The sequence below is a fragment of the Dreissena polymorpha genome, chromosome 12 (genome assembly GCF_020536995.1).
Source record: "Dreissena polymorpha isolate Duluth1 chromosome 12, UMN_Dpol_1.0, whole genome shotgun sequence".
NCBI classification, from domain to species: Eukaryota; Metazoa; Mollusca; class Bivalvia; order Myida; family Dreissenidae; genus Dreissena; species Dreissena polymorpha.
In genome coordinates this window covers 52,547,015-52,570,158 of record NC_068366.1, presented here as the reverse complement: position 1 = coordinate 52,570,158, position 23,144 = coordinate 52,547,015, and the positions used below count along the sequence as shown (strand labels likewise).

The following is a 23,144-nucleotide window of genomic DNA, read 5'->3' as shown; positions in this document are numbered from 1 at the left end:
GCGAATGATTATCACGATCGGTGTTCTACAAATCGATACGTTTTTGTGCGAGAAGATACATTAACCTAAGTTAGTCAATACGATATGATATGACTGTATTTGCGATATTTTTCTTGATTAAGACGACTGGACACCAGTTATATAAATACAGCACCGTTTGCTGTCGACTTCGTTGCATTTTATTATTATTATCGCAACAGATCGCACAAGCGCGTGATAGGTTTCGAAAAGATCGACTGCAAGATTCACGATTTGCAAGAGCGAATATTAGTCATCCATTGATAAAATATAAAGCGATCCGATACGAATAAATACGATGATCCACTTTAATATCTGAGCGAAGTTGATATAATCACCACGATGCATTCACGATTAAGGCCACACAAATTCAATCGTGGCGTCAATCATTATAATGAGAACATAGCAGTACAGACACAACATTAAATGAATCAGGTTTTCCAGATAGTGTATTATACGATCGGTTTTCCGAACATTATCTGTTTTGTATGTGTCATGTAAATAATTCAATTCTTTAAATATTGTGAATCAATTCGTGAGTAATTACATGAAAAGCGTGTACTCGGTTTTTCGAACATTATCTGTTTTGTATGTGTAATGTAAATAATTCAATTATTTAAATACTGTGAATCAATTTGTGAGTAATTACATGAAAATCGTGTACTTAGGTTTTGTAAATACCTTAGCACCTAACTAAGGTAATGTTAATACCTCAAAACCTTACTTAGGTAATGTAAATACCCCAAAACCTTACTTAGGTAATGTAAATACCTCCAAACCTTACTTAGGTAATGTAAGAACTCCTCCGTATGGGTCAAGATCTGTATATCATTGGAAAACCCACATATCAGTTGGTAAAAACATGCTGATTTTAAACCTTTCCAAAATAACAGTCTAAGAATTGGTTGGTGAATACATGTGATTCAAATGTGAAAATGACATTTTCAAGTCATTCCGGAACGTATAAATAAAATTGTATTTCAAAACGGGACACGAATTACGAAACGAATAAAACTGGAAGACCAAGAAACCGGCATAAGTTCATGTATATGACGGAGAGCAATAAACTCATGTATATTGTTTGCTACATTGGTTTTCACGCGTTATATATTTAGAGTCAATTAGTGTAAATGCGTTACATATGCAGAAACAATCTATGGAATTATATATTTAGGTGAAAATTACATCATTAATGGTGAATATTTACATCATGACTGATGTTTATACTAATATGCTTCATGAACATTCCAGCATGTTTGCTGTCTATCCGTTTATACTGGATGATTGTTGCAACATGCTTGATGACTATCCAATGTTCGTGTGTTCTTTATTCCTAAATCATTATTCAATGACACGTATCTTCACTGTCATAAATGTGTACTTTTAAATTTTAACAAACGTGAGGAAACCGCGCCAGTCATGATGAAACCAGTCATAATCGGTTTTGCCACTAAGCGTGATTAACAACGACAGTTACCAACAGACAGTACGCAGAATGCAACTAAGCCGAATGCAAGTTACCACATTATGGCAGCAGGTGACGCACGTTTATTTACCGTACGTTGAATAAATTACTTTTCGGGAAAACAAAGGAGAAAACATCCTAACCATTTTGACTACTACAGTATACTGAATAAACTGAATTAGTTCCGTTTGTTTTATAATCTTTGTTAAACTAAATACGATTATTTTTGCCATTTAGACCAGTCAGCCTACTGAACACGCAATACATTTACTGGCGTGCATGTTTAAGATATTGGTAAGTTGCAGTTAGTATGTATTTTATTCAGGACATAACGGAGGTCATGTGTATGAAGTGTGGTCCATCATTTGTCCAAATAATACAGTAAACGTAATTTTCCGATGTGCATTGTATATCGACCCCATCTTTATAAAGTAGCCCAATCCCAATTGCAACAGACCTGTGCGTGTAACTTTCAGATTTTTCTAGTCTGTTTACCAGGCTTTTATAACAATGTATATCCTTTTATGTCTATATAATCTCTTTGGTAAAGTGAAACCTGAATGTTACAAGTACTCGTGTCTATTACAACTAGTGTAACCATCGTTGAGAAAACAATAGTAATGTACTATTTAAATATCAAAGAACATAATGTTGACTCACTTTGAAAAAAAAGTAATATAAACAGGTCCTTTAGGGTTGGTCTCGCGGGCCTCGTTGCGCGGGGCGGGCTACCAGCTCGCGATGCCTGAACGCTGGTCTGATTCTCGCGGAGCGTGTGTGAACGGCGGGGCTACCGACCTCGCGAGGACTGATCGCCGGGCTGTCTCGCTCGGGACCCAGGGGACTGTGTGTCTCTGCCTGCGACCGCGGACGCCCTTCCGAACAAGGCGGACCAATCCAGCGTAAGCGGCCGGAGGGCCTTGTCTAAACGATGGCTTCCAAAGGCCTGCGTTCGGCCGATAATCTATTGGTGGCTGCGATTTCCATGTATCGGAAATTGCGACAGTCCCGATGAGTGGGGTAGAACCCCGTTTAGGACGTACAGATGGACACGAAAGCATTTCCATATATATGGGAGAACTTTTGTTTTCTCTCGCGACGTGTCTAGTCTCCCGTGCAGTAGCTGATCGTCGCGGACCGGTGTTCGAGAGCAAGGACATCGGGCGCTTGTACAGCGCGAGCCAGGCCAGGGCCCTCCCAGCGGTGGCGACCTGCCTGAGAAACCACTTGGCAAAGGCAAGAAGCTCGTTCGAACAGGACTAAAACTAGTCGGTCCCGAGACGCTCAGTCGGACGCGGGAGCTTGCAAAGCGATTGCAGAGAATCGGCCGCCTCTCGCATAGCGCAGCTGCCCAATGGGTAGGTGAGTCGGTCGTCCGACAGGCTTGCCGCGCGTTCCTTCGGCGGCTCACGTGCGATAATACACGTTTATGTTTAAGTTTCATTCTACCCCAGACAAGTAACAGAGAAACAGATCCCGACAAGCACGGATAGAGGGTCGAACGGCGGACGGATGGACAACGCCATAACAATATCCCTCCGTTCGACAATGAAAACTATTTTTAAATCGATATGAAGATACATGTAGATGGAAAGAAATAACTAAAGGTTAAATCTTAAAGTAAAATGATACACATGACATAGTAAGTTTTAAAACACATATCCAGACGGTAGTGCTGAAATGTTTCCCTACTTAAGTAGATAATCTACTTTATCTTTTACATACAACTTAGACCAACTAGATATGTCTAAAGGGGCGCAACTTGTGCCATAACAAAAAAATTCCCTTATACGCCGTGTACGTGTCCGTGTACGTCCGTAGCATTTCGGAACGACTGTCACTTGACATCATTGCATCGTGTATGATGCTTTGTGCTAAGATGTACTTACATTATGCCATCGCAGTTAACCAACATAGTCATACCCAGCATGCAATTTACGACCAAGAATGTTGCATCTGTACGCATGAATGATAACATTAAGCAGAATGTAAACAGACATTCGTCATGAGGCAAGATGTAAGTGTCATCAAGCATGAAAAGTTGTCTACATATAAATTGAAAGTACCACCAAGAATCATGACAAAGTCATAAAGAAGGATGTAATTTTTACCTAAATACCTTTCCATAACAATCGGTCTTTATGTGTTTGTGTTACATATAGAGAGACAATTGGTTTGCATGCGTTACAAAGTCGATTGAAGTAAAAGACATAAAAAAAAATTGTACTCGCTGGGCAAATAATTGCTGTATGATCTGTCTTCGATCTTTCGAGTCAATATAATTTTACAAAAAAGATTATATTAAGATTCCCTTCACGCGTACATAGGGACAGTTGAATTATTTCACAAATCTTTACGAGTAATATACACACGTTTAAAGATATTGGTCCAATTTGACTGGAGCACACAAATGCAAAGTTATCACTTCAATGAGAATATTTTCATTTACGTCATGTAAATTTCAATAAAAATGGTTTACTACCAATAAATGCTTGTTTCCCGCGCTCGAAATGAAATCGTTTACAGAGCTTTTATTTGTTAAATTCTTACTTAAAATATGCATACATTTCTTATAATATAGCGTAAGTATAGATGTATGATATCGCAATTAGCCGTTGATACGCGCATGTTTCCCAATTAACTGCCAGCTTTACATCATTTTGTTAAGAATGTATTGGTTTTTAAATAAATCAGTTTAAAACTTAAAGTAAACGCACACAAACATAAGACAACAACGCAATAACAAAACAACACCACCAACAAAAAATCGAGGACACAATAATGTCGTGATTATGTCCCGATTCATGTACGTCAAAATGAGCCGTTTTGAGCACATACAATCAAGCTCTTGGTGTATTTTACAGATAGCACAATATCTCCAATCATATGTCACCAGACAGTCTTTGCAAATTGAACCTTAAGAATAAAATGAATTGTATATATATACACACTCGCGGTAAATGTGGTGTGTCTGAAATAAATACGACTGCTATCGGCTAACTCTACATGGACATACACAAGTTCTAAGGGTTCATTTGTTCATGAAACCATACAGAATTTTTTTTGCTTGTACAAACCTTAATGTACTTCAGCATCCTGATCCTGACCCTCATGGCCGTGCTGCTGTTCGGAACGCAAACAGGCACGAATCAATTGGCATCGGCCCTATGTGCTTGCATATGAGCACCATGAAAACTAACACTAATTGTATGATTTATTCTTCTTCATCGAACATCTATGAGTACCCAGTATTATTACTGCTTTTGTATATGTTCTAATAATATTTTGTAGGCAACTTAACAATGGTATTTTCTGATTAATTCAATGGTTCCCATCGAGTTCGTGGATTTCGAATTAATGCATGCGCCTAAGCCGTGATAAGCTTTTTTTCGGAATGTGGCAAGATCCTCGTTGGAGTCGCAGAAGCTGGGAACATCCAAAGCACATATAGAAGAAACATTTTTCAAGGAAGAGGAAAATTGAACGGTAAACCCATTCTCGAATTGCAGTTGGCCTATGTCAACATCAAACCGTATCGATTGGGCAAGAGATAACAACATCATTATGTTGATCATACCACTGCTTTTTGGACGATGGCATTTATTTTCTAATAAGAAGTTAAACCTGTCAAGTCATTTGAAAGGGACATACTTTTTAATGCCAACGTTAAGGTACATTTTTAAACAATAGTTTCAAACACTAATCAATATAAACGAGAGGGCTAAACGCCCTTAAGCGCTTACTTGAGACTCCAAGGACATTTTCAGAGCAGGTAGTGTTTACAAAAAAAATACATTACTAGCATGTTTTTGAACAGACCACACTGATTTTTTTAACGCAGTCAATGTATCATAAGAACAAAAAATTTAATATTCCTTAGCTAGTTACATGATGAGCGGATTACAAAATGATTTATGGAGTGTTTAAATGCTTTTATTATAGCCAGATAAGGAATACTGGTCACCTTATGGAAGCAATGGTCTTCAATGGAATGTAATCATATCTCGGTCGGCAGAGAAATCATTACACCAAATGTTCAGAAGTTTCATGAAGATTGGGCAATAAACATGGCTGCAAAAGAAAGTGTGCATTAGCATTTTTCTCTAATTTCACCTAGTGACGTAACCAAGTGACAAACTCGGTCCGGATATTATTTGCTACACAGGGTATCATCAAGTGTAAAAAATGTAAAGATTTGGCAACACAAGTTTATAGTGTTTGAAAGGTTTTGCTTTAATGTCATTAGTAACCTGTTTACGCCCAAACGGGAACCAGTTTCGAACTCGAGTGATAGATAATTGGGACAAATGTGCTGAGCGCGTGTCATGCAGATTTGGAAATACATATGGCATCTAGATTGTTCACAAGCTGTTCCCTAAAATAAATCTTGTAACTAATATTTATTTCAATGTATCTTAGTTTAAAACTCAGCTAAAATAATGTTTTGACCAAGTTAAATGAAGAGTGGGCAATACATATGGGATCTAGAGTTTTAACAAGCTTTTATTTAATTGCACATAAAAGTTTTATTGTTGACCATACGTGAACGAAATACTCACTTTACCAAACGTTCTGACCAAGTGTTTTGAATATTGGGCAATACATTTGACATACAGTCTTTAAAATATTTTGACCAAGTGACCTTGTTTTTAATCCTTTGTGAAATCGATCGAGGTATTATTTTGACAAACATGCTGACCAAGTTGTCATGCGATTCAGTTTTAAACTCAATTATTAAAAAAAACTTTTTCAGCAAGATGTATTATGATTTGGAAACAAAAGTGAAATCTAAGGCCAATGTTATTTTCATGGTGGAGCCAAGTGTGTTTTTCCAGTGATAAGGTGAAGCACTTTAATTGAACCTTTCTTACAAACAAGAGTTACCTTCGGTAGCGACCTAATGCACACCGTCAGCCTGTTGGAATGACCTAGTTTTGTGCAAAGTTTGTTATAAGGGTGAAGGTGTAAATACATGCAAAGTGCGTTATATTGTGTGGATTGTAAGGCCATTTTAATGGCCCTTTAAAAAACTATTGTAATCCCCCGGTAGCCACCTAGTATAAGCAGACTATTCGTCGGCTGCATGACGGCTGATATCGATTTGGCAAAGGTTTTTAATCGGATGGGATGAATTGCGATGGGAATACACATGCAGAATGCGTTTTTGTTGCCAAATGAATGAGTGGCCATCTTTAATGGCCACTTTCACAAGTTATCTCTCTTATCGACCAAGAGCACGCCAAAGGTGTTTTTCTGTTTGTGAAATATTTGCTGTTTTATGTAGTTAGCGTTTGGCAATTTAATATAGCAACCAATGAAACTAAACATACTATATCAGGAAAGAAATTCTTGTTCGTATCCAATACGTGCATGTCAATTTAAAATATTGTGGGTGGCCCTTGGCTGTTCTCGGCTTCGTCGCTTTCGAACAACACTTTTGGATCCCAAAATTTCGGAACATTCATTAAACAAGGATTAGACTGAATTGATGACCCGAATGAATACCAAAATGTTGCCACAATAACAAATCGTCACGGAATTTCGGAAGCGAAATTGTGGTTGACTCAAATAAGTTCATGATGCATCACTATTTGTCAATAATGGGGGATTAATTGTTTTGTCTACCCACGTAATAATATTAACACTTATTTATGACGTTAGTGCATAATATTTAATAACGTTAGTCACACATGAAAAGTACAATTCTTGAAATATTAATATGAATAAACGGGGGCAAAAGCTGTCAAAACACAATTTTAATACACCTGCTAAATATGATTAAAAAGCTGCTAAAAAGGCTACATAGTCCTGTACGTGGTATGAGGACCCGTTTGCAAAATGTAGTTGGGGGCGTTTCTCAGTGGAATTGAGTTTATGGGTTTGTAGACATGCAAAAAACCGAAGTGCTTGTCTGGCATCATGTGGCATCATACCACGGTTTTGCTATTATCGATTCAAAGATGGCCACCATTGACATAATACAATTTTTACTTTTATTTACCGTAACAACAATATACAATTATAATAAGTATCTATACTGACTAAATATAGTGTGCAGAATAAAATTATGTTATCAATTTATCTTTTCAAAGTCAGAATGACCTTAAAACGGCATGTGCAAGGTCATTTTGTCTTTAATACCGCTCAGTCCTTTGATTCTTTGATTCGTTGATTTGCTGAATTTGACAGCTTCAATTTTACTAAAATGTAACGCTTATTTATGCATTTTTAAATTGTCAATTGTTTATTTGCATATGGTATATGTATTAAAATCTATAAAAATATGCAATAGAACCATTCTTTTTATAAATAATCATTTAATTTAATGCTTATTAGTGCATTCTGACTGCAAACATTGATCCGATCATTTTATTTACAAAAGCGGGAAAGTCACAGTATTGCGAAATGCAAGTATGTTTACCACAGCATGATGGCTGCTATTTTGATGAACTTTGGTTCTGCTCAGATATCAGGGCAAACATCTGCGAGGCTCTAGCCTAGATGACGCATTGATCAAATGTGGGATGTTTGGACCAGGTGTGATAGAGACAGTGTTGAACTGCAGCCATTATGTACGGGCCCTCACTTGGTATGCTGATGGTGGAGGACTTAATTCATAAACTGGACTGGCAAGCTTTTTGGACACATAATGACACGGCTACATACCCAGTCCTGTAGCAGATGAAGGAACTGCAAAACATGCTTGTTGCCAATGAACGCTGTTCAGAGCAGTTTGATGTTATTAACAGGCAGATGGAACAATTGCATCAAGACTTTCTTGAGTTTCAGAAAGAATGTGAGGCTAAGTCTGAGCTTTGCCAATTTTTTGGTGTTTGGTTGCAGTTAGTGACCATCGTCAAAAATGCGGTAGTCTCTGACAGAGAAGGAAACTGGAGTCTGCAAGTAGCTACCATTGAAGATTCCATGCAAATATTTGCTGAATATGACTGCATTAACTTCTTGCGTTACGGTTCATGGTACCTTGAACAAGTAAAGATAATGGAGTTTACACATCCTAAGCTTTATTGGCGGTTTTCAATTGGTCAATGGGTTGTTCGGGATCGCCCAGGCTGGTTTTGAAGTGTTGCAGGTGATATGAAGGTTGAGCAGACTATTCAGAGAGTATCCAAGTGCCAGGAGGTCACTAGTTGTAGGAGAGACACGCAATACTGATGCAGTAGCAGAATTTGAGCTTTTGTTTAATGAGATAGGGTCTATCACAAGCCTCCTCAATCTGCTAACACTAACAAGTCGATGGCTCACACAGAATGTCATCTCTAGCATTCGCTGACTTCCACTCGTCGTCACTCGTTCAACCACAATGTAGAAATGTTGTTGGACTATGTGCTTGAACGTCAGAACCCATACAAAGTGAAGGTAAGTTATACCTTTACACTACACAATTTACTAACAAAACTGGCTGTTGACAAAGAGGTTGCTGTCCGGCTTCTCAAATGTATTGAAAATGGTGTACGTGTTTACCGCGCAGACAGACAGGAGAGAATAGTTGAGAAAGCCAAATAAATCAGTACCACCATTTCAAAGAGAAAGCTTCCCAAGTTCACTGACCATCTTAAACAGTCATTATTTACATCAAAAGCTATTCTTAAGGAACGGAAAGCCCCGTCATCGAAAGATATGGCAGATGCACAGAGGAGTATGGACATTGCAAAGGAACGAGGCATGTCCCTCAAGCAGATATTATCTCATAATTTGATTTCTTCATCTCCATTATTTGATGTGACCTCCCAGCCAATGTTAATAAGTAAAAACTTTATTGGGAGATTCTTCCCAATCATGTAATCGTGGACTTCATGTCTAAGATGCGACAGATGCCACTTGCACAATTTTCCAATCTGGGTGGTGAAATCAATGCTGTCATCAAATCAGCGTCAAGTATATGTGAGGGGCCAGAGTACATTATCATTCATCTTGTACTAGACTCATACGTTGAAATGCCTTAAAAGCAAGGTGAACGGTTGCGTCGCGGGGACGAAGCAACATATATTGCAATTATTGGCATGAGCAGAGACACACCAATCCCACAACAACTTAATAAATTCCGGGCATCCGAGGAAAATATGCTTAATCTTCAACTATTGGTAAGGGATATAGTGTGCAATGACGTCTATGTCAACCCTATAATTGCAAGTTTAGTTGTCTCGGACAATGAAGCTCTTCCAGCAATTAAGTTTGATAATGATGTCATTCCTGAACTGTTTAACTGGATTGAGGAAGCCGATGCCAGGATAGAGGCGCATTTTAAGTGGGCTGCTCGTATCAAACAGTGTCATCGAGTTGTTCTGATGTCAAACGACACCGACAGCTTTGCATTATTGCTTTACTTCACTCCATATTTTCAGACACTCGGTTTGAAAGAACTATGGCAGCAGAATGATACTGGTGACAAGCTCAAATGATTTCGTTGCATCAGGCAATTTCTCGGCTTGGGACACCGCTGGCAAAGACAATGATAAAAGCTCACATATTAACAGTTTTTAATGAATTTGGAGAGACAGATACCTTGTCAGAGCAGGATGAAGCTTTAGCAGAAAATTATCTGGTACACGTCTGGGCAGGGGCCATATCGACGACAACTGCAGAAACATTTGACCATCTCTGACTAGAGAACTATACCAGTGCTAGTGCTGAATTTGATTGAATAACTCATACAAGCAGTGTAATCAAATGACATGTTCGTAGAGGAGCCTTTCTAATACATAGCGCTTGTAAACTGCTTATAAATATTGATTGTCCCGAAACATGGTGGATGGGAGAAGCATCTTGGCATGCTGTTGACACAAAGTGCCTGAAGCCTTTACCACTGAGCTTGCCGATATTGTGCAGGAAAGTGCGATACTCGACGTTGTCCGTGCCGTGCTGCTGGGGTGCTTTGCATCACATTTTGTCATGGTAAAGTGGACTATTCACCTTGTGGAAACCTGACTTGAAATGACTAACTTTGGAACTGTATGTAATCTACATTGTATGTGAAACAAAGTATTTTAAAACCTATTAAAATGAGAATGATTTCATGTTGATGAGTTGTGTGCGTTTTTGCTATAATGCCATATGGAATAAGGTGTAAGCCCGTAAGCCTGTCCCTAGGACTGGGGATGGACTCAGTGATTACCCAACCAACACCTGACATTGGTTCAAAGTCTTCCCAACATTAAATAGATGTAACCGCGGTTTGACGTTGAGCCAACGTTGAACAAATATCACGGGTTTGCTTGGTAAGGGGTTTGGTCGATTATCACATGTTCATACCATCTGCATTTGGGTGTGAGCCCCGCTCACTGTAGTATTTTTCCACCGAATGTGAACATTTTCAATTTACTAGTCACTTGTCTGTGAGTACTACGTGCGTAAATAATCTAAATGTGCCAATATTACGTAAAACGTGCACAACAATAGTGTAATTGAATTAATTACGTCAAAATTTGTCAAATTAGAGTTTATACGCATGTACACTGGCTTTTACTGTCCAGAGTCAACTCAAGGTCGTTGATGTATCATTTGACCCTGTACTTGACCTAACCGGATCAATTACCCTCCATATTTAACAAGACCTCTCATAACTGAGTTCTTACCAAAAAAAAAACATAATTTAGAGGTAAAACATTTGATTTTACTCCAAATGGCAATATTTTTTCTTTTTCAAGATTGGCCGTCGGCGGCCATATTGGATTTTGGTATTTTGAAGCTCCTGGCAGTGTGACGGACAAGCACCTCGGTGATGTATCATGTATGAGGACTAATAAACTCACATCAAGTGAGAAAATCTCCCAACCCAATTTTGCAAACAGAACTTCAGACCTAGTCCTGCACTAACATATGATAACTAAATTGATTATTCATTATGTTTCTTCTATTTCGAAAACATGCAAAGCAGGCTAAATATACTGCAAAATAGTCCAAATAAGCTTTTAGTTTCATAGTATAAAGTAAACATGCTAAATATGCAAAAAAGGCTGCTAAATTGGTTACATACTGCTAAATAGGCTGGTTATTTCATCGAAATAAATATACATGCTAAAATGGCTAAATATTTAAAATATGCTGCTAAATAGGCTTAAACACTGTTTATTACATCCTATTTTATAAGCATGCTTCTATAGGCGTATTATGCTAGTTATTCTTCTAAATATTATAAATAGCCAATTTATTTTATCTTATTAGGTAAACAAACAAAATTCATTAAATATGCTGCAAAACTAAATACACTAAGTAGGCTTTTAATGTCATCATATTAAATAAACTTTATAGTAAACATTCTAAATCATACCACTGCTACATCCTCATTATATAATTCATGCATCTTTTAACAAAGAAAGCGTGTTAGTTATTATTCATTCATATACTATATATAACACGGAATCGAATGGAAGGGTACCAAGAAATGCCAGTGCATGTGACGTTCTACAGTCCCATGGCATCCAACTCCCTCATCATCTGACAGAGCGCCAGTTCCGGACAACAACCTACTGCAAGGATGTCGTAGCAGATATCGCCCTGAAATAATTGAATAAAAATACGGGTCCTACTAAATGCTGCGAAGACGCACAAAGACTCACACAGACGCACAAAGACCCACAAAGACGCACAAAGACACACAAAGACGCACACAGACGCACAAAGACATACAAAATACTCATTTTTAATATAATATAATATAATATAATAATGCAAAACAAACATTTTTGAAAAAAACAATTGTAAAATACTCAAGCAAAGACACACAAAGATGCACAAAGACAAACATAATACTCATTATTAATACTTTATATTATGTTAATGCAAATCAAACATGTTTGAAAACAAAATGTATAAAATACTCCGGCAAAGACACACAACGACGCACAAATTACATTGATAGTCACCGTGACCAGGTGTTACAAAGAGATGTGTGAGCTGTACTGTGCCTCAATTCACCACTTTTAGAAGGTTATTTTACAATATTGTCCAAAGTTGTAAAAGCTCAAACATATTTGCTTGAATAAAGTTACATGTAAGTTCATTAATTCATGCAGTTGTTGATATGTTTTTTGTTTCGAAATTTGAAAATCATATATGTCGTCAGTACCGGTGTTTGTCTCTTTGGACTTGTTTTTATTGTCGTTTATGCAATATTCTCTATAAAGCTATTCATTTCATTCAACAGGGTGTATAAATGCTCATTGTGTATAAAGTTAATATCCATATTTTGCACTGAAGCTGGAACGTTTTGTGGGAATACATGTAGAGATGTGCGCGTTTTACCCCATAATTTACGATTAACGGGTAAAGGACAAGTATATTAAAATATGCGCATTCATGGTCCAGTGTACAACATTTATTGCACTTAACACAATAATTAATAATAAGTCTGCGCGGCTAATGAAAAGCATGATTGACACCAAGACAAATCACCTCTGCATACTTCACCACGTTCTTCGACGTGTTTGGGATTTAGGGACACGTGTCAGAAAACGTCCAGTACAAATCAATCAATAAAATCAAAACGACAAACTTACGTGTACTTAAAATGACCGATATTTTAAATTTCAAGAGCTGTGGCGTCACTTTATATTTAGCAACGTAGACTGTGTGAAAAATGTACGCTCGCTTTGCGCTCTTTTTTCCATTAATTGTCAGTGTAGAGTTCGACATATAAGGCCTGCGAAATAATAATAAAATAGAAATCGGCATCGCCTAAGTAGTTGATTTAACTAATAAACCTTGCCAGTGGTTTTCGCGTTTGGATTATCGTTTATCATTCCATTTATCTCATTTTTGTAAATGCTTTGCAAAATGGTATATAGTTGAAAAAAGACTGCAGGCACATCTACTGTATTATATTCTACAGGCCTGAGCGTACACTTTGGTATTTGAAACTGGGTGTCACCAGATAATCACAAGTAGGCGTTTAAAAAGGAAACTGATATAAAATGAAATCGGATGGCTTCAACGACAAGCTGAAACGAACATGTTATTAAATTGCTAATAACATAAACTGGATACTTAGCTTTAATGTCATATTGAAATAACTATTCTCAACTTTCGCAAAAAAACGTTACCGATATGGCTGCAAGATATGTATTATTTTTACAAACCTGTAAAATATATGCCGTGAGAACATGTTGTCTATCATAAATCTTTAATCTTAAAATACCACTATAGAAATGTACAACCCAAATACCAAAACTCTGGGCCTTGTGGTTTTAGAACAGCAGATAAACAAACGAACTTTACTTTTCAAGTTTTCAATTACCAAAACATCACTTGCAGTGTAGTTTATTTTGATCGCAGTGTTATAATTTAAATAAATGATGTACAGCGCCACTACATGCCATTCTCTACCTGCCACTATGGGGCAGTTACTATAAATTATAGTTAAACAGCACACACAAAAAACAATATTAACTGACACTAAATGATTAAACAAATTTCGGATTTAAAATCAAAAGATGTCATCTAAATGTTACTTGTTTGCAAAACTTTTAAACTGGATAGTCGCTTTAACTCAAACTTTAGTAGGACCGTAAAAATACACCCAATTATACACAGAGAATACAAGGTTAGTGTCAAAAACAGATCCATTTGATGTGGCTTAGAAGATCTGAACTATAATCCTTGACAACAAAGAATACCTTAAAATAACAATATCACAGAATACGACGTCACAGAAATAACCAAAAAAGCGTCACTATACTGCACGTCATTGCCAAAGTTTATATAAACCCAAGCTTATCATATGGAATGCTACTTCGATAATGCGGGCATGATAATTTGATAAATGGCAATTTTGCTCCAGTAAATCTTATTTTGGTTTGATTGTTTGTATTTATATAAAACCTGTTTAAGAATCTGAAAATCTGAAAACCGTTGGAAAAAAAAGAATGTCAACATGAAAATGCAGAAAATAATTAAGCCTCCGAAAAGGGTATTAAAATAAAATGTACAACTGTGATAAAATATGTTATTTTAAGAAAAACGTGGATTTTGCAAGTGTGTAACAATAAGACAAGAACTGAATAAAAGTCAGATTTTCTTTAACATCATTTAATATTTAAATGTCATCAACAATGCCTCTGACACTCCTAAGCGAACAATAACTTGATCCCGTTTTTATGCGTGTCCGTTACTCAATATTGTGTTAATCACGTTGACGTGGAAGAGCAAATGATAATATTGTGATGCGCTATAAGACATCTTATTAAAAAATTAACACACTTTTTTGAGGCGCCACACAGCTTATGAACAAAATCAGGTGGGAATTAATTCATAAGCGAACATTTGATGCTGTTGTTATTGTAATATGTCAATCATTGTACGTTTTTTAAATCCTGCATTTGACATTGTAACATGTTGGTTTGAGTGAAAAATGTGTATTACATTCATATCTAATAGTCATATAATGTCCAATTTTTTCCGGAAGAAGCTTTCACAATATACTTGATTTAATTTGCTTGTTATCAGATTGACACAATAACTTTTTTCAAACTTAATATAATTAAAGTATTATGTATACAATAGAACAAAAAACAACAACACGTGCGATACATTCTGATACATTTTAGTTTATAAATCATATGAAATTGACACAATAATATTTTGTGTTCTTTTGTTCGGGTTCAGGTTCGTGGATCAATTTGATGTAGCATAATATCTGCTATGCTATATAGCAGTCTATATGGCCTAGATATTTACGCCTTCAAATTTTAATTACATTGGATCGAAAAACTTTCTTATATTTCATTCAAAAATTCTTCTCTTGTTATTGTAATGAACAATTTTGGTTCGATGTTAAAACATATCGAATTCAATAGTTAAATGTAACCATCAGTTTACAAGTGGCTTGATAAAAATTGTCAAATCTTTGCTTGTTATAACTCACGTACCTGGATCCCACCAATAGTTCGAATGCGTGCTCGATACGCTGGCAAGTAGGCGGGATTACAAAGAGCCGTGCAACAGCAGTCACCCGTTCGGGTTGAAAGGTCACACAGTTGGGCCGTCCAACAAAACATCGTCTTGCACGCTACAAACATATGCAATCTGTAGACGTGATTTGTTCTGAAATATTATTATGCTGATATTGCTGATTTAAATTCTATACAGCTACTTCTAATAATAATACTTCCACCGCTACTACTACTTCTACTTCTACTATTACTACTACTACCACTACTACTACAACTAGTACTACTACTACTACTATTTTTACTACTACTACTACTACTTCTACTACTACTAGCCTTCTTTCCTATCTATTCGTTCAGCCCTATCTATTCGTGAACAATCTTCACGCGAAATTTGCCGCAATCCGAACGGTCGCACGTGCCCGGTTTCTATACAAGTTTTGACAGGGGATATTTTGCTCCCCAGATATGTGTAAAAAGGGGAACTAAAAACGCAATTAATCTATTCAATTTAACTATTTTCAAAATATAAACCAACCTTTCGCCAAAAACAGTCATCCTTTTAATGAAATATGCATATCATTCACATTTTTTTCTCCGTGTTTACATTTTTCTTTCCGTCTGCAAGGCTGTTTGGATTGCCCGGATCAAATGACCTAATTTGATCAAGTCACACAGACGCTTTAGCTCAAAAATTGAGGCCCGCAATGGGGTTACAGCGATGTCTGTAGTCAATTTATTTTCAATTAACGTTATGGCGTTTATCTTTTTGCAAATTCTACAATGGTTGAGCCCTGTAATTCCTAATCATTTCTTTCGTTCAAAAGCCCACTTCATCCAGATAGCATGGCAAGTATAGAAACTATACAAAAGCTAAAATTCTAAAGGCTTACTATGATGTAAAGAAACATAGATCGTCTCTGCGCAAGGCGGCGAGGGAATATGATGTCCCCTACCAGACATTGAGGGACAGAGTCTCTGGCAAGGTTGATCCTGAAGATTTTGCGAGGGAGACCGTACTTGAGACAGAAGAGGAACTGAGGCTGGTAGAACATGCGGAACAATGTGAAAGATTGGGATACGGGTATTCAAATATGGAAATGAAAAAACTTGCCAGCGAACTGGCGTTCAAGCTTGGAAGAAGGAAAAGAGACAAACCCCTAAGTAGCTGCTGGCTTTATGGTTTCTTGGGACCCTTGGAGAGAAAGGCTTTCAACACTAAAGCCATCTGCTCTGGATTCCAACAGAGCGAAAATTCTACCCCAGAGGCCGTTCAGACATACTTTCACAATCTTAAGAATACCATTGACACCCTACATCTTGAAAACAGGCCAGACCTGATATTTAATATGGACGAGACTGGCATAAGTCCAGAGCACAGACCGCCAAATATTATTGCCCCTTCCAATGAAAAACCACATTCAGTAACGTCCCCACGATCAGCAACGACGACCCTCATAGCATGTGCCAACGCAGCTGGAAGCAACATACCTCCCTACTTTGTTTTTAAAGGTGAGGTACAAAAACGAATACCGAATATCTATGCCATTAACCATAGCTTATACAATTTTACGTCAGACAATTTTTAATTACGAACATGACTTTATAAGTAAACAAACACTGTAAAAGAAAGAGAAACTCAATATGTATCTCATTTAAAACGATAAATTGATAGTGACAAAATGATATAACGTCTTTTTCGATCAATACTACCGATATGATTCGGACTTAAATCTAAATAATATGTTATAATTTAACAGGTAAAAGATTCAACGAAGACTTAATGAAAGGTGCATCTGCTGGGGCCGGTTATGCTATGTCCGATTCCGGGCGGTCAACGACCACAGTTTTTCAGGATTACCTAAAAATCCATTTTCTAAAACATGTAAAACGGGACCACGAGAACCAACCCGTCCTACTTATACTTGATGGACATACAACTCATACATCATCCGAGTTGATCCAATGGGCGCTTTCCAACAACATACACATATTTGTATTGCCGGCGCATACTTCACATGTTTTACAACCTCTTGATGTCGCAGTGTTCGGGCAATTCAAGCGGTTTTATTACAGTGAATGTGCTGCGTACATGAAAACCAACATGGGTAAAATCGTTACTAAGTACGATATAGCTGTCATCGCCTGTCAAGCGTATCTTAAGGCTATGAGTCCGTGGAACATTGTGTCTGCTTTTAAGAAAACAGGCATATACCCACTTGACAAGACAGCAATTTCACAGAACCAATTATACCCGAGTGAATCATTTAGAGACGAGACCAATCTCCGCGCAGAGTTGTCGTTCCTTGCTCTCACAAACAACTCTGCATAAGGCTCAGCACGCCATTTTGTCTACCAAATAGCTAAAACCGAACAAACGCATACAATGTATATTTGAGTGGATATTTAAGATCGCATGAATTTAATTAAGAAATATGACTTTTAAATGTACGATAAATCGTGCAAAAACTTGTGAGTTTTAATGCAACTCTTTGGAACTTTTTTATTGCCCATTTACACAGATGTAATCATTCCACGCACTTCACAAATGTAAACAATTGTACATATTTTTTATTGAGTGACGTTAGGCATTGCTTCGACGTATTTATGTATGTCGGTTTCTAAACATAAAAAAAAAACATATCAATTTTATAATAATGAATTAAGACTGATATAAAATATCATGGTATGAGATGGGTTTCTTTAATGCAGTTAATGCAATGCAACCGTCGTGCAAGATATTGTTTAGTATACTGTAACCTCACTGATGAACGCTTGGAATGATCATGACATGAATGAGACGCTTTCATAACAATAGTCCGTTCTGAGCCCAACACAGAGGTGAATGTAATGTGACCGTCGTGCAAGAGATTGAGACGAGACACCGCTTCAAAAGATAAATGCACTTTGTTCAGGAAAAGAGGTAATCGATGTTTATCTACAAAAAAGTCAGAAGCAGAAAAAATAAAACAACTGTGCAAACAAATTAGAATAAATGTAACTGCATGAATAAGAAACAAAAACTTTCTAAGCCAAACCCTAGTGGTAAGGAAATCACGAGCGAGCAGTACATTGAAGAATTAGACGTGTATTCCTCCCAAAAGGATGACGTGACAAGAAAAGAGTCTTGAGGAGGGGAAATGTTTTTTGGTGCATGCACTGCATAATTTAAACTTCAAAAGTCAAACTTTGTTATCTTTTTTTGTTGTTAATATTTCAAAGTGTATTTTTCTTTAGATGTTTATCTTATTTCTACAGTTGTTACTTGTGTTCATTTTATGATTAATGACAGAAAATGTAATTTCGGACGGCAAATGTAATAATTATATTCTCGTGGCGAAAGGGCTCGTCTTATATGCCTCTGTCATAGTGCAATGCACCGATCTCTGTATCCCCTTCCAAGGCCTCTAATTGGGTGCGCGTTACGTCATCGGATGACGTGAACGAATACATAGGAAACGTTTGGATAATTCTGATGTGTCGAAAGCAACCTTTTCGTAAGTAAATCAGTTGTGTTATCGAAGTTATCGACATGTTTTTGTTGTTTAAACTGTAGATAAGACATTTTTTAAACTTTGTTTAATAGTTTTCATTCATGCATATCAACATTTAAGGCGCATGCGAGCATTAAACCTATTTGGTGAACGGATAGACAGGAAAGCAGGCTACTACTACTACAACAACAACAACTACTACTACTACTACTACTTCTACTACTACTACTTCTACTTCTACTACTACTACTACTACTACTTCTACTACTACTACTACTACTACTACTACTACTACTACTACTACTACTACTACTACTACTACACTACTACTACTACTACCACTACTACTACGACTACTACTACTACTACTACTTCTACTTTTACTTCTACTACTTCTACAAAAACAACAACAACTACTTCTACTACTACTACTACTACTACTACTACTACTACTAGTACTTTTACTTCTACTACTTCTACACAAACAACTACAACAACTACTACTATACTACTACTACCACTACTACTACTACTACTACTACTACTACTACTACTACTACTACTACTACTACTACCATTACTACTACTACTACTACTACTACTACTACTACTACTACTACTACTACTACTACTACTACTACTACAACAACTACTACTACTACTACTACAACTTCTACTACTACTACTACTACTACTTCTACTACTACTTCTACTACATCTACTTCTACTACTACCATATCTACTTCTACTACTTTTTTTCTACTTCTATTACCAACTGTCTGCACTTACTGGAACCGCAGTCGGAGAAACATCCGCATAGTCCAGTAGACCAATCCCGGTGTCCTTTTACGTCACAGACTCGCAAACCCCTCTCCTGGGTCGCCGCTGGCTGATTGACGATGACAACCTGTTGTGAGGATTGCATGAATTGCTGTTGAGGCGGCGGTGGTCCATACTGCTGCATGGGCGGGGGATACGGCTGAACCGGAACTTGGTTTCGAGCGTATTGCTGAACCGGTTGTCCATGCATCATCTGCGGGTTTGGAGAATAGTAATGCGCCTGTTGCGAGTTCAACTGCGGGTTTGCGTGATACGGCTGCCCGTGAGGGGAAGACATCTGTTGTTGTGGTTCCGAGGATGATGGATTGTAATGCGGAGGAGACGATGACCTCGAAGGCGGTCGCATTTTGTGTTCATCAACTGGATGCGTCTCAGATGACCGTCTTTCCATGTCTTGATGATGCTTGTTGTTCTTTAATTGTACATGAATAATGATGAAAAACGTGCATTGATTGTATTTTTGTTTCTAAAATGTCTCTCCAGTAATAACCATATATTATAATTGCAATTGGTTCAAATAAATAAAGGAGCTAAAGCAATGTATAGAGAATATAGAGAATGACAGGTAACTGCTATATCGTTGTGTAATAATCAGGTGAGTGATAAAAACATAATCCAGATTGATGTTTAACAAAACGTTAGAACAGTAACCTGTTTTTCCGTTAATCATACTTATACCCCCCCCCCCCATTATAAGAGAAACCATGACATTTAATATCTACGACTCTTCATTCTTGGCAGGAATGACTTTGTTTAATGACGTTTGATGAGTTAATCATGACGTCATGAGCACTTGCGTTTATTATTTGTAAAATATGTCTTTAGCTGATTTTAGCAATATTGGTATCAACGTGTTTGTCTTGTTTATACTGACCCATGACTTCCGGAAATGAAGACTTTATAATTAATTCCGAGTAGTATGACGTTCCTCAGAAAATTGAATGATATAAAGGCTAACTCGCCTGATATAAACATTATATCAAACAATATTGTATTAGCGTAAAAGTATAAAAAAAATTGTTTCATCCATAATAGGTTCTGGGGATTTTTAACTTGAATTTCCGTCTTTGTTTCATAAACATATGGTACGTACTATATATGCCTATGGTCTGTATTTTTCTTTAATACAAAGTTTAAATAAATAGCATTGTTTACATATACTCGCTTTTTCCTACCCTTCTTACATACTGATAAGTTTAATTGGTAAATAATTAATCTGACGATGGAAAAAATCAATTTAGTCCTGTATTTACCAATATTAACTAAAATTGAGAACATACAACAAAAACACGTGAACGAAAATAAGTGTTTGTTGCATAATTAATCAACAAATTTACTCGCATATTTTATTTATATTAAATAGTAATTTTATAATGCTTTACGGTAAAGGACATGAGAGAGTTATTTATTTTTATGGGAATTTTAAATTTAAACAAATGAGGGATATTATCAACGGAACGGATATTTTTGATATAATATGCCAGTATGCATTTTGTTTAATTTCTAAACGGCAAAGTGCAGTTCATGTTTTTTTAATCAGAAATGAATGTATTGATTTTTACAATTCGCTCTGCACCATGCTTGAAGTGGTATCCAAAAATTTGAATTGATTGATTGATTAAATATTTATCTACAATTAAATGCAATCGCATGTTATTGTGGTTTTGGAGTTTCAGGGGAATTGAATACGCTTTGTACGAGATATTTTATCGTTCACTTGATTTATAACAATCCCTGCGTTGTAAGATCATGTTAAAAAGACGAAGCAGTGTTTTAATATCTGAAAACCAATTATGTAAAAAATGAAATGTGTATTTATGGTTCTGAATGGCTCACCTAAGTTCAATATGTACATATTATCGAAAACCTGACATGGTGTTTAAGTATTTTTTCTCCTCTTGACATGGCCTTGATATCGTCAAAATAAACTTTCTGGGAATATTTAATACATTATTTAGTGATTATATGGATTTCGAAAGAGTTTACCTGTTAAACCTTTTTTTGACACAAGTGACCGAGATTCGAACTTGTCTTAGATACTGAAAAGATTAACATTCTGACCAAGTTTTATCAATATTTAATATTAAACGTGGCTACTAATATAGTAAGTTTTTTCAGGTTTGAACGGCAGACCTAGCTTTTGGACCCAGATTCAATGTGTTTTCTAAACATTGTAAAGATTAACATTCTTATCAAGTTTCATAAAGGTTAGGTCATGAATGTGGCTTCTTGAATGGTAACAAGGTTTATCTTACATTCGACCGTGTGTTCAAGTTTAGTTACGCACTTGGCACTTATTATAAAATATCATAGTTATTGTCAAGATAAATATTCTGACTAAGTTTCAATGAGCATTACGAACAATTTATATTTGCACATGGATATTAAACAACAAACACATACATATATTGCCAAAACATTGACTAACACACAAATTCCATACCATTTACACATATTTAAAAATAAATAAATGGGAACACGTTTCTGTAACTTTTCGGAAAATGTGCTCCATGGAAAAAAATATGAGACTGTACTCTAGGTAAGCCACTTGTCTTAAAGTTTCAATTTTATTGCTCTTCATATAAGCCCAACGTTTCTCTGCTTATATAGCTAGTTAATTACGAAGAACTGACTATAAAATATGTTATAAACCTTGTGTAAAAGCGTGTAATTATATGTAGAGACACTGAATGCCTACCTACAGTATTTAAATAAAAGTTTAATATTATATATAATCATCAATCGGAAATAAATATGTTGATATATTACTTTATTATTGACGTTCTAACATCTTATTGGTGGCCAAAAGGAGATTATTTCCGTTCTGTACAAGTCTGCAATTATTATTAACAGCCACATTTATGTAATTGACATAAAATCAAATTCATCAATATTTTAATAACGGTCAACGAGATCCTAGCGAATGATTATTATTGTGTAATATTAAACAATATCAATAAACAAACTTAAATATCTCAAATAACTTTAACACCTTACCTTTCTACGAACAGAATCGGTGTAGTCAGGCTGTAAGTTTGTTCGACCTTAATTCTAAATGCATGCAGGCGAATACACGCCGATGCGATAAGATAAAATTGTAATGCCCATGTTTTATTTATCACCGATAAATCCTATATTGACATTTGGTAATTGGTTTCAACAAAACCCGATGCGTTTAAAGATTGTATGCTTATTCAAACATCATAGTGAATAACAACTACATAAATTATTTATTTGAAAAAAATTGAGATGCGGGGTACCTAAGAGACATTCATCCAGTTCGATATATGGATCACCTTCAATCCTCAAATACAACTAATTCGATAAGACCTTACCAAGTAAGTCCATTCTTTCAATAAAAATGGAATCGATTTGAACATTCTCATTATTCGCAATTGTTAAAACTCCCAAATCCCAGTTGGG

The 23,144-nt window shown here is 36.3% G+C and overlaps 2 protein-coding genes across 3 annotated transcripts in view; both read right to left on the bottom strand.

Annotated features, from left to right (window-relative positions):
* Positions 1-23,144, bottom strand: part of LOC127853152 (PLAC8-like protein 1) — a 70,283-nt gene that overhangs the window by 14,304 nt on the left and 32,835 nt on the right. The window lies entirely within an intron of this gene.
* Positions 11,554-22,875, bottom strand: LOC127853154 (uncharacterized). Of its 2 annotated transcripts, none has more exons than XM_052387403.1 (4): positions 22,719-22,875; positions 19,671-20,133; positions 15,367-15,506; positions 11,554-11,998 (listed from the first exon to the last, which is right to left on the bottom strand). In XM_052387403.1, exons 2-4 carry the CDS (start codon positions 20,110-20,112, stop codon positions 11,906-11,908), a joined length of 675 nt encoding a protein of 224 aa, XP_052243363.1. In that variant the 5' UTR covers positions 20,113-20,133; positions 22,719-22,875; the 3' UTR covers positions 11,554-11,905. The 2 variants fall into 2 exon arrangements, with proteins under 2 accessions (XP_052243363.1, XP_052243364.1); XM_052387404.1 differs by lacking the exon at positions 22,719-22,875 and adding an exon at positions 21,708-21,764.

Excerpts from the sequence above, each read along its gene's own strand:
- LOC127853154 (XM_052387403.1), bottom strand. The coding sequence starts at position 20,112 with ATGGAAAGACGGTCATCTGAGACGCATCCAGTTGATGAACACAAAATG. Across the intron at positions 15,507-19,670 it reads TTTCTCCGACTGCGGTTCCA|CGTGCAAGACGATGTTTTGT; the intron begins GTAAGTGCAGAC and ends ATATGTTTGTAG. Across the intron at positions 11,999-15,366 it reads GAACTATTGGTGGGATCCAG|GGCGATATCTGCTACGACAT; the intron begins GTACGTGAGTTA and ends CAATTATTTCAG.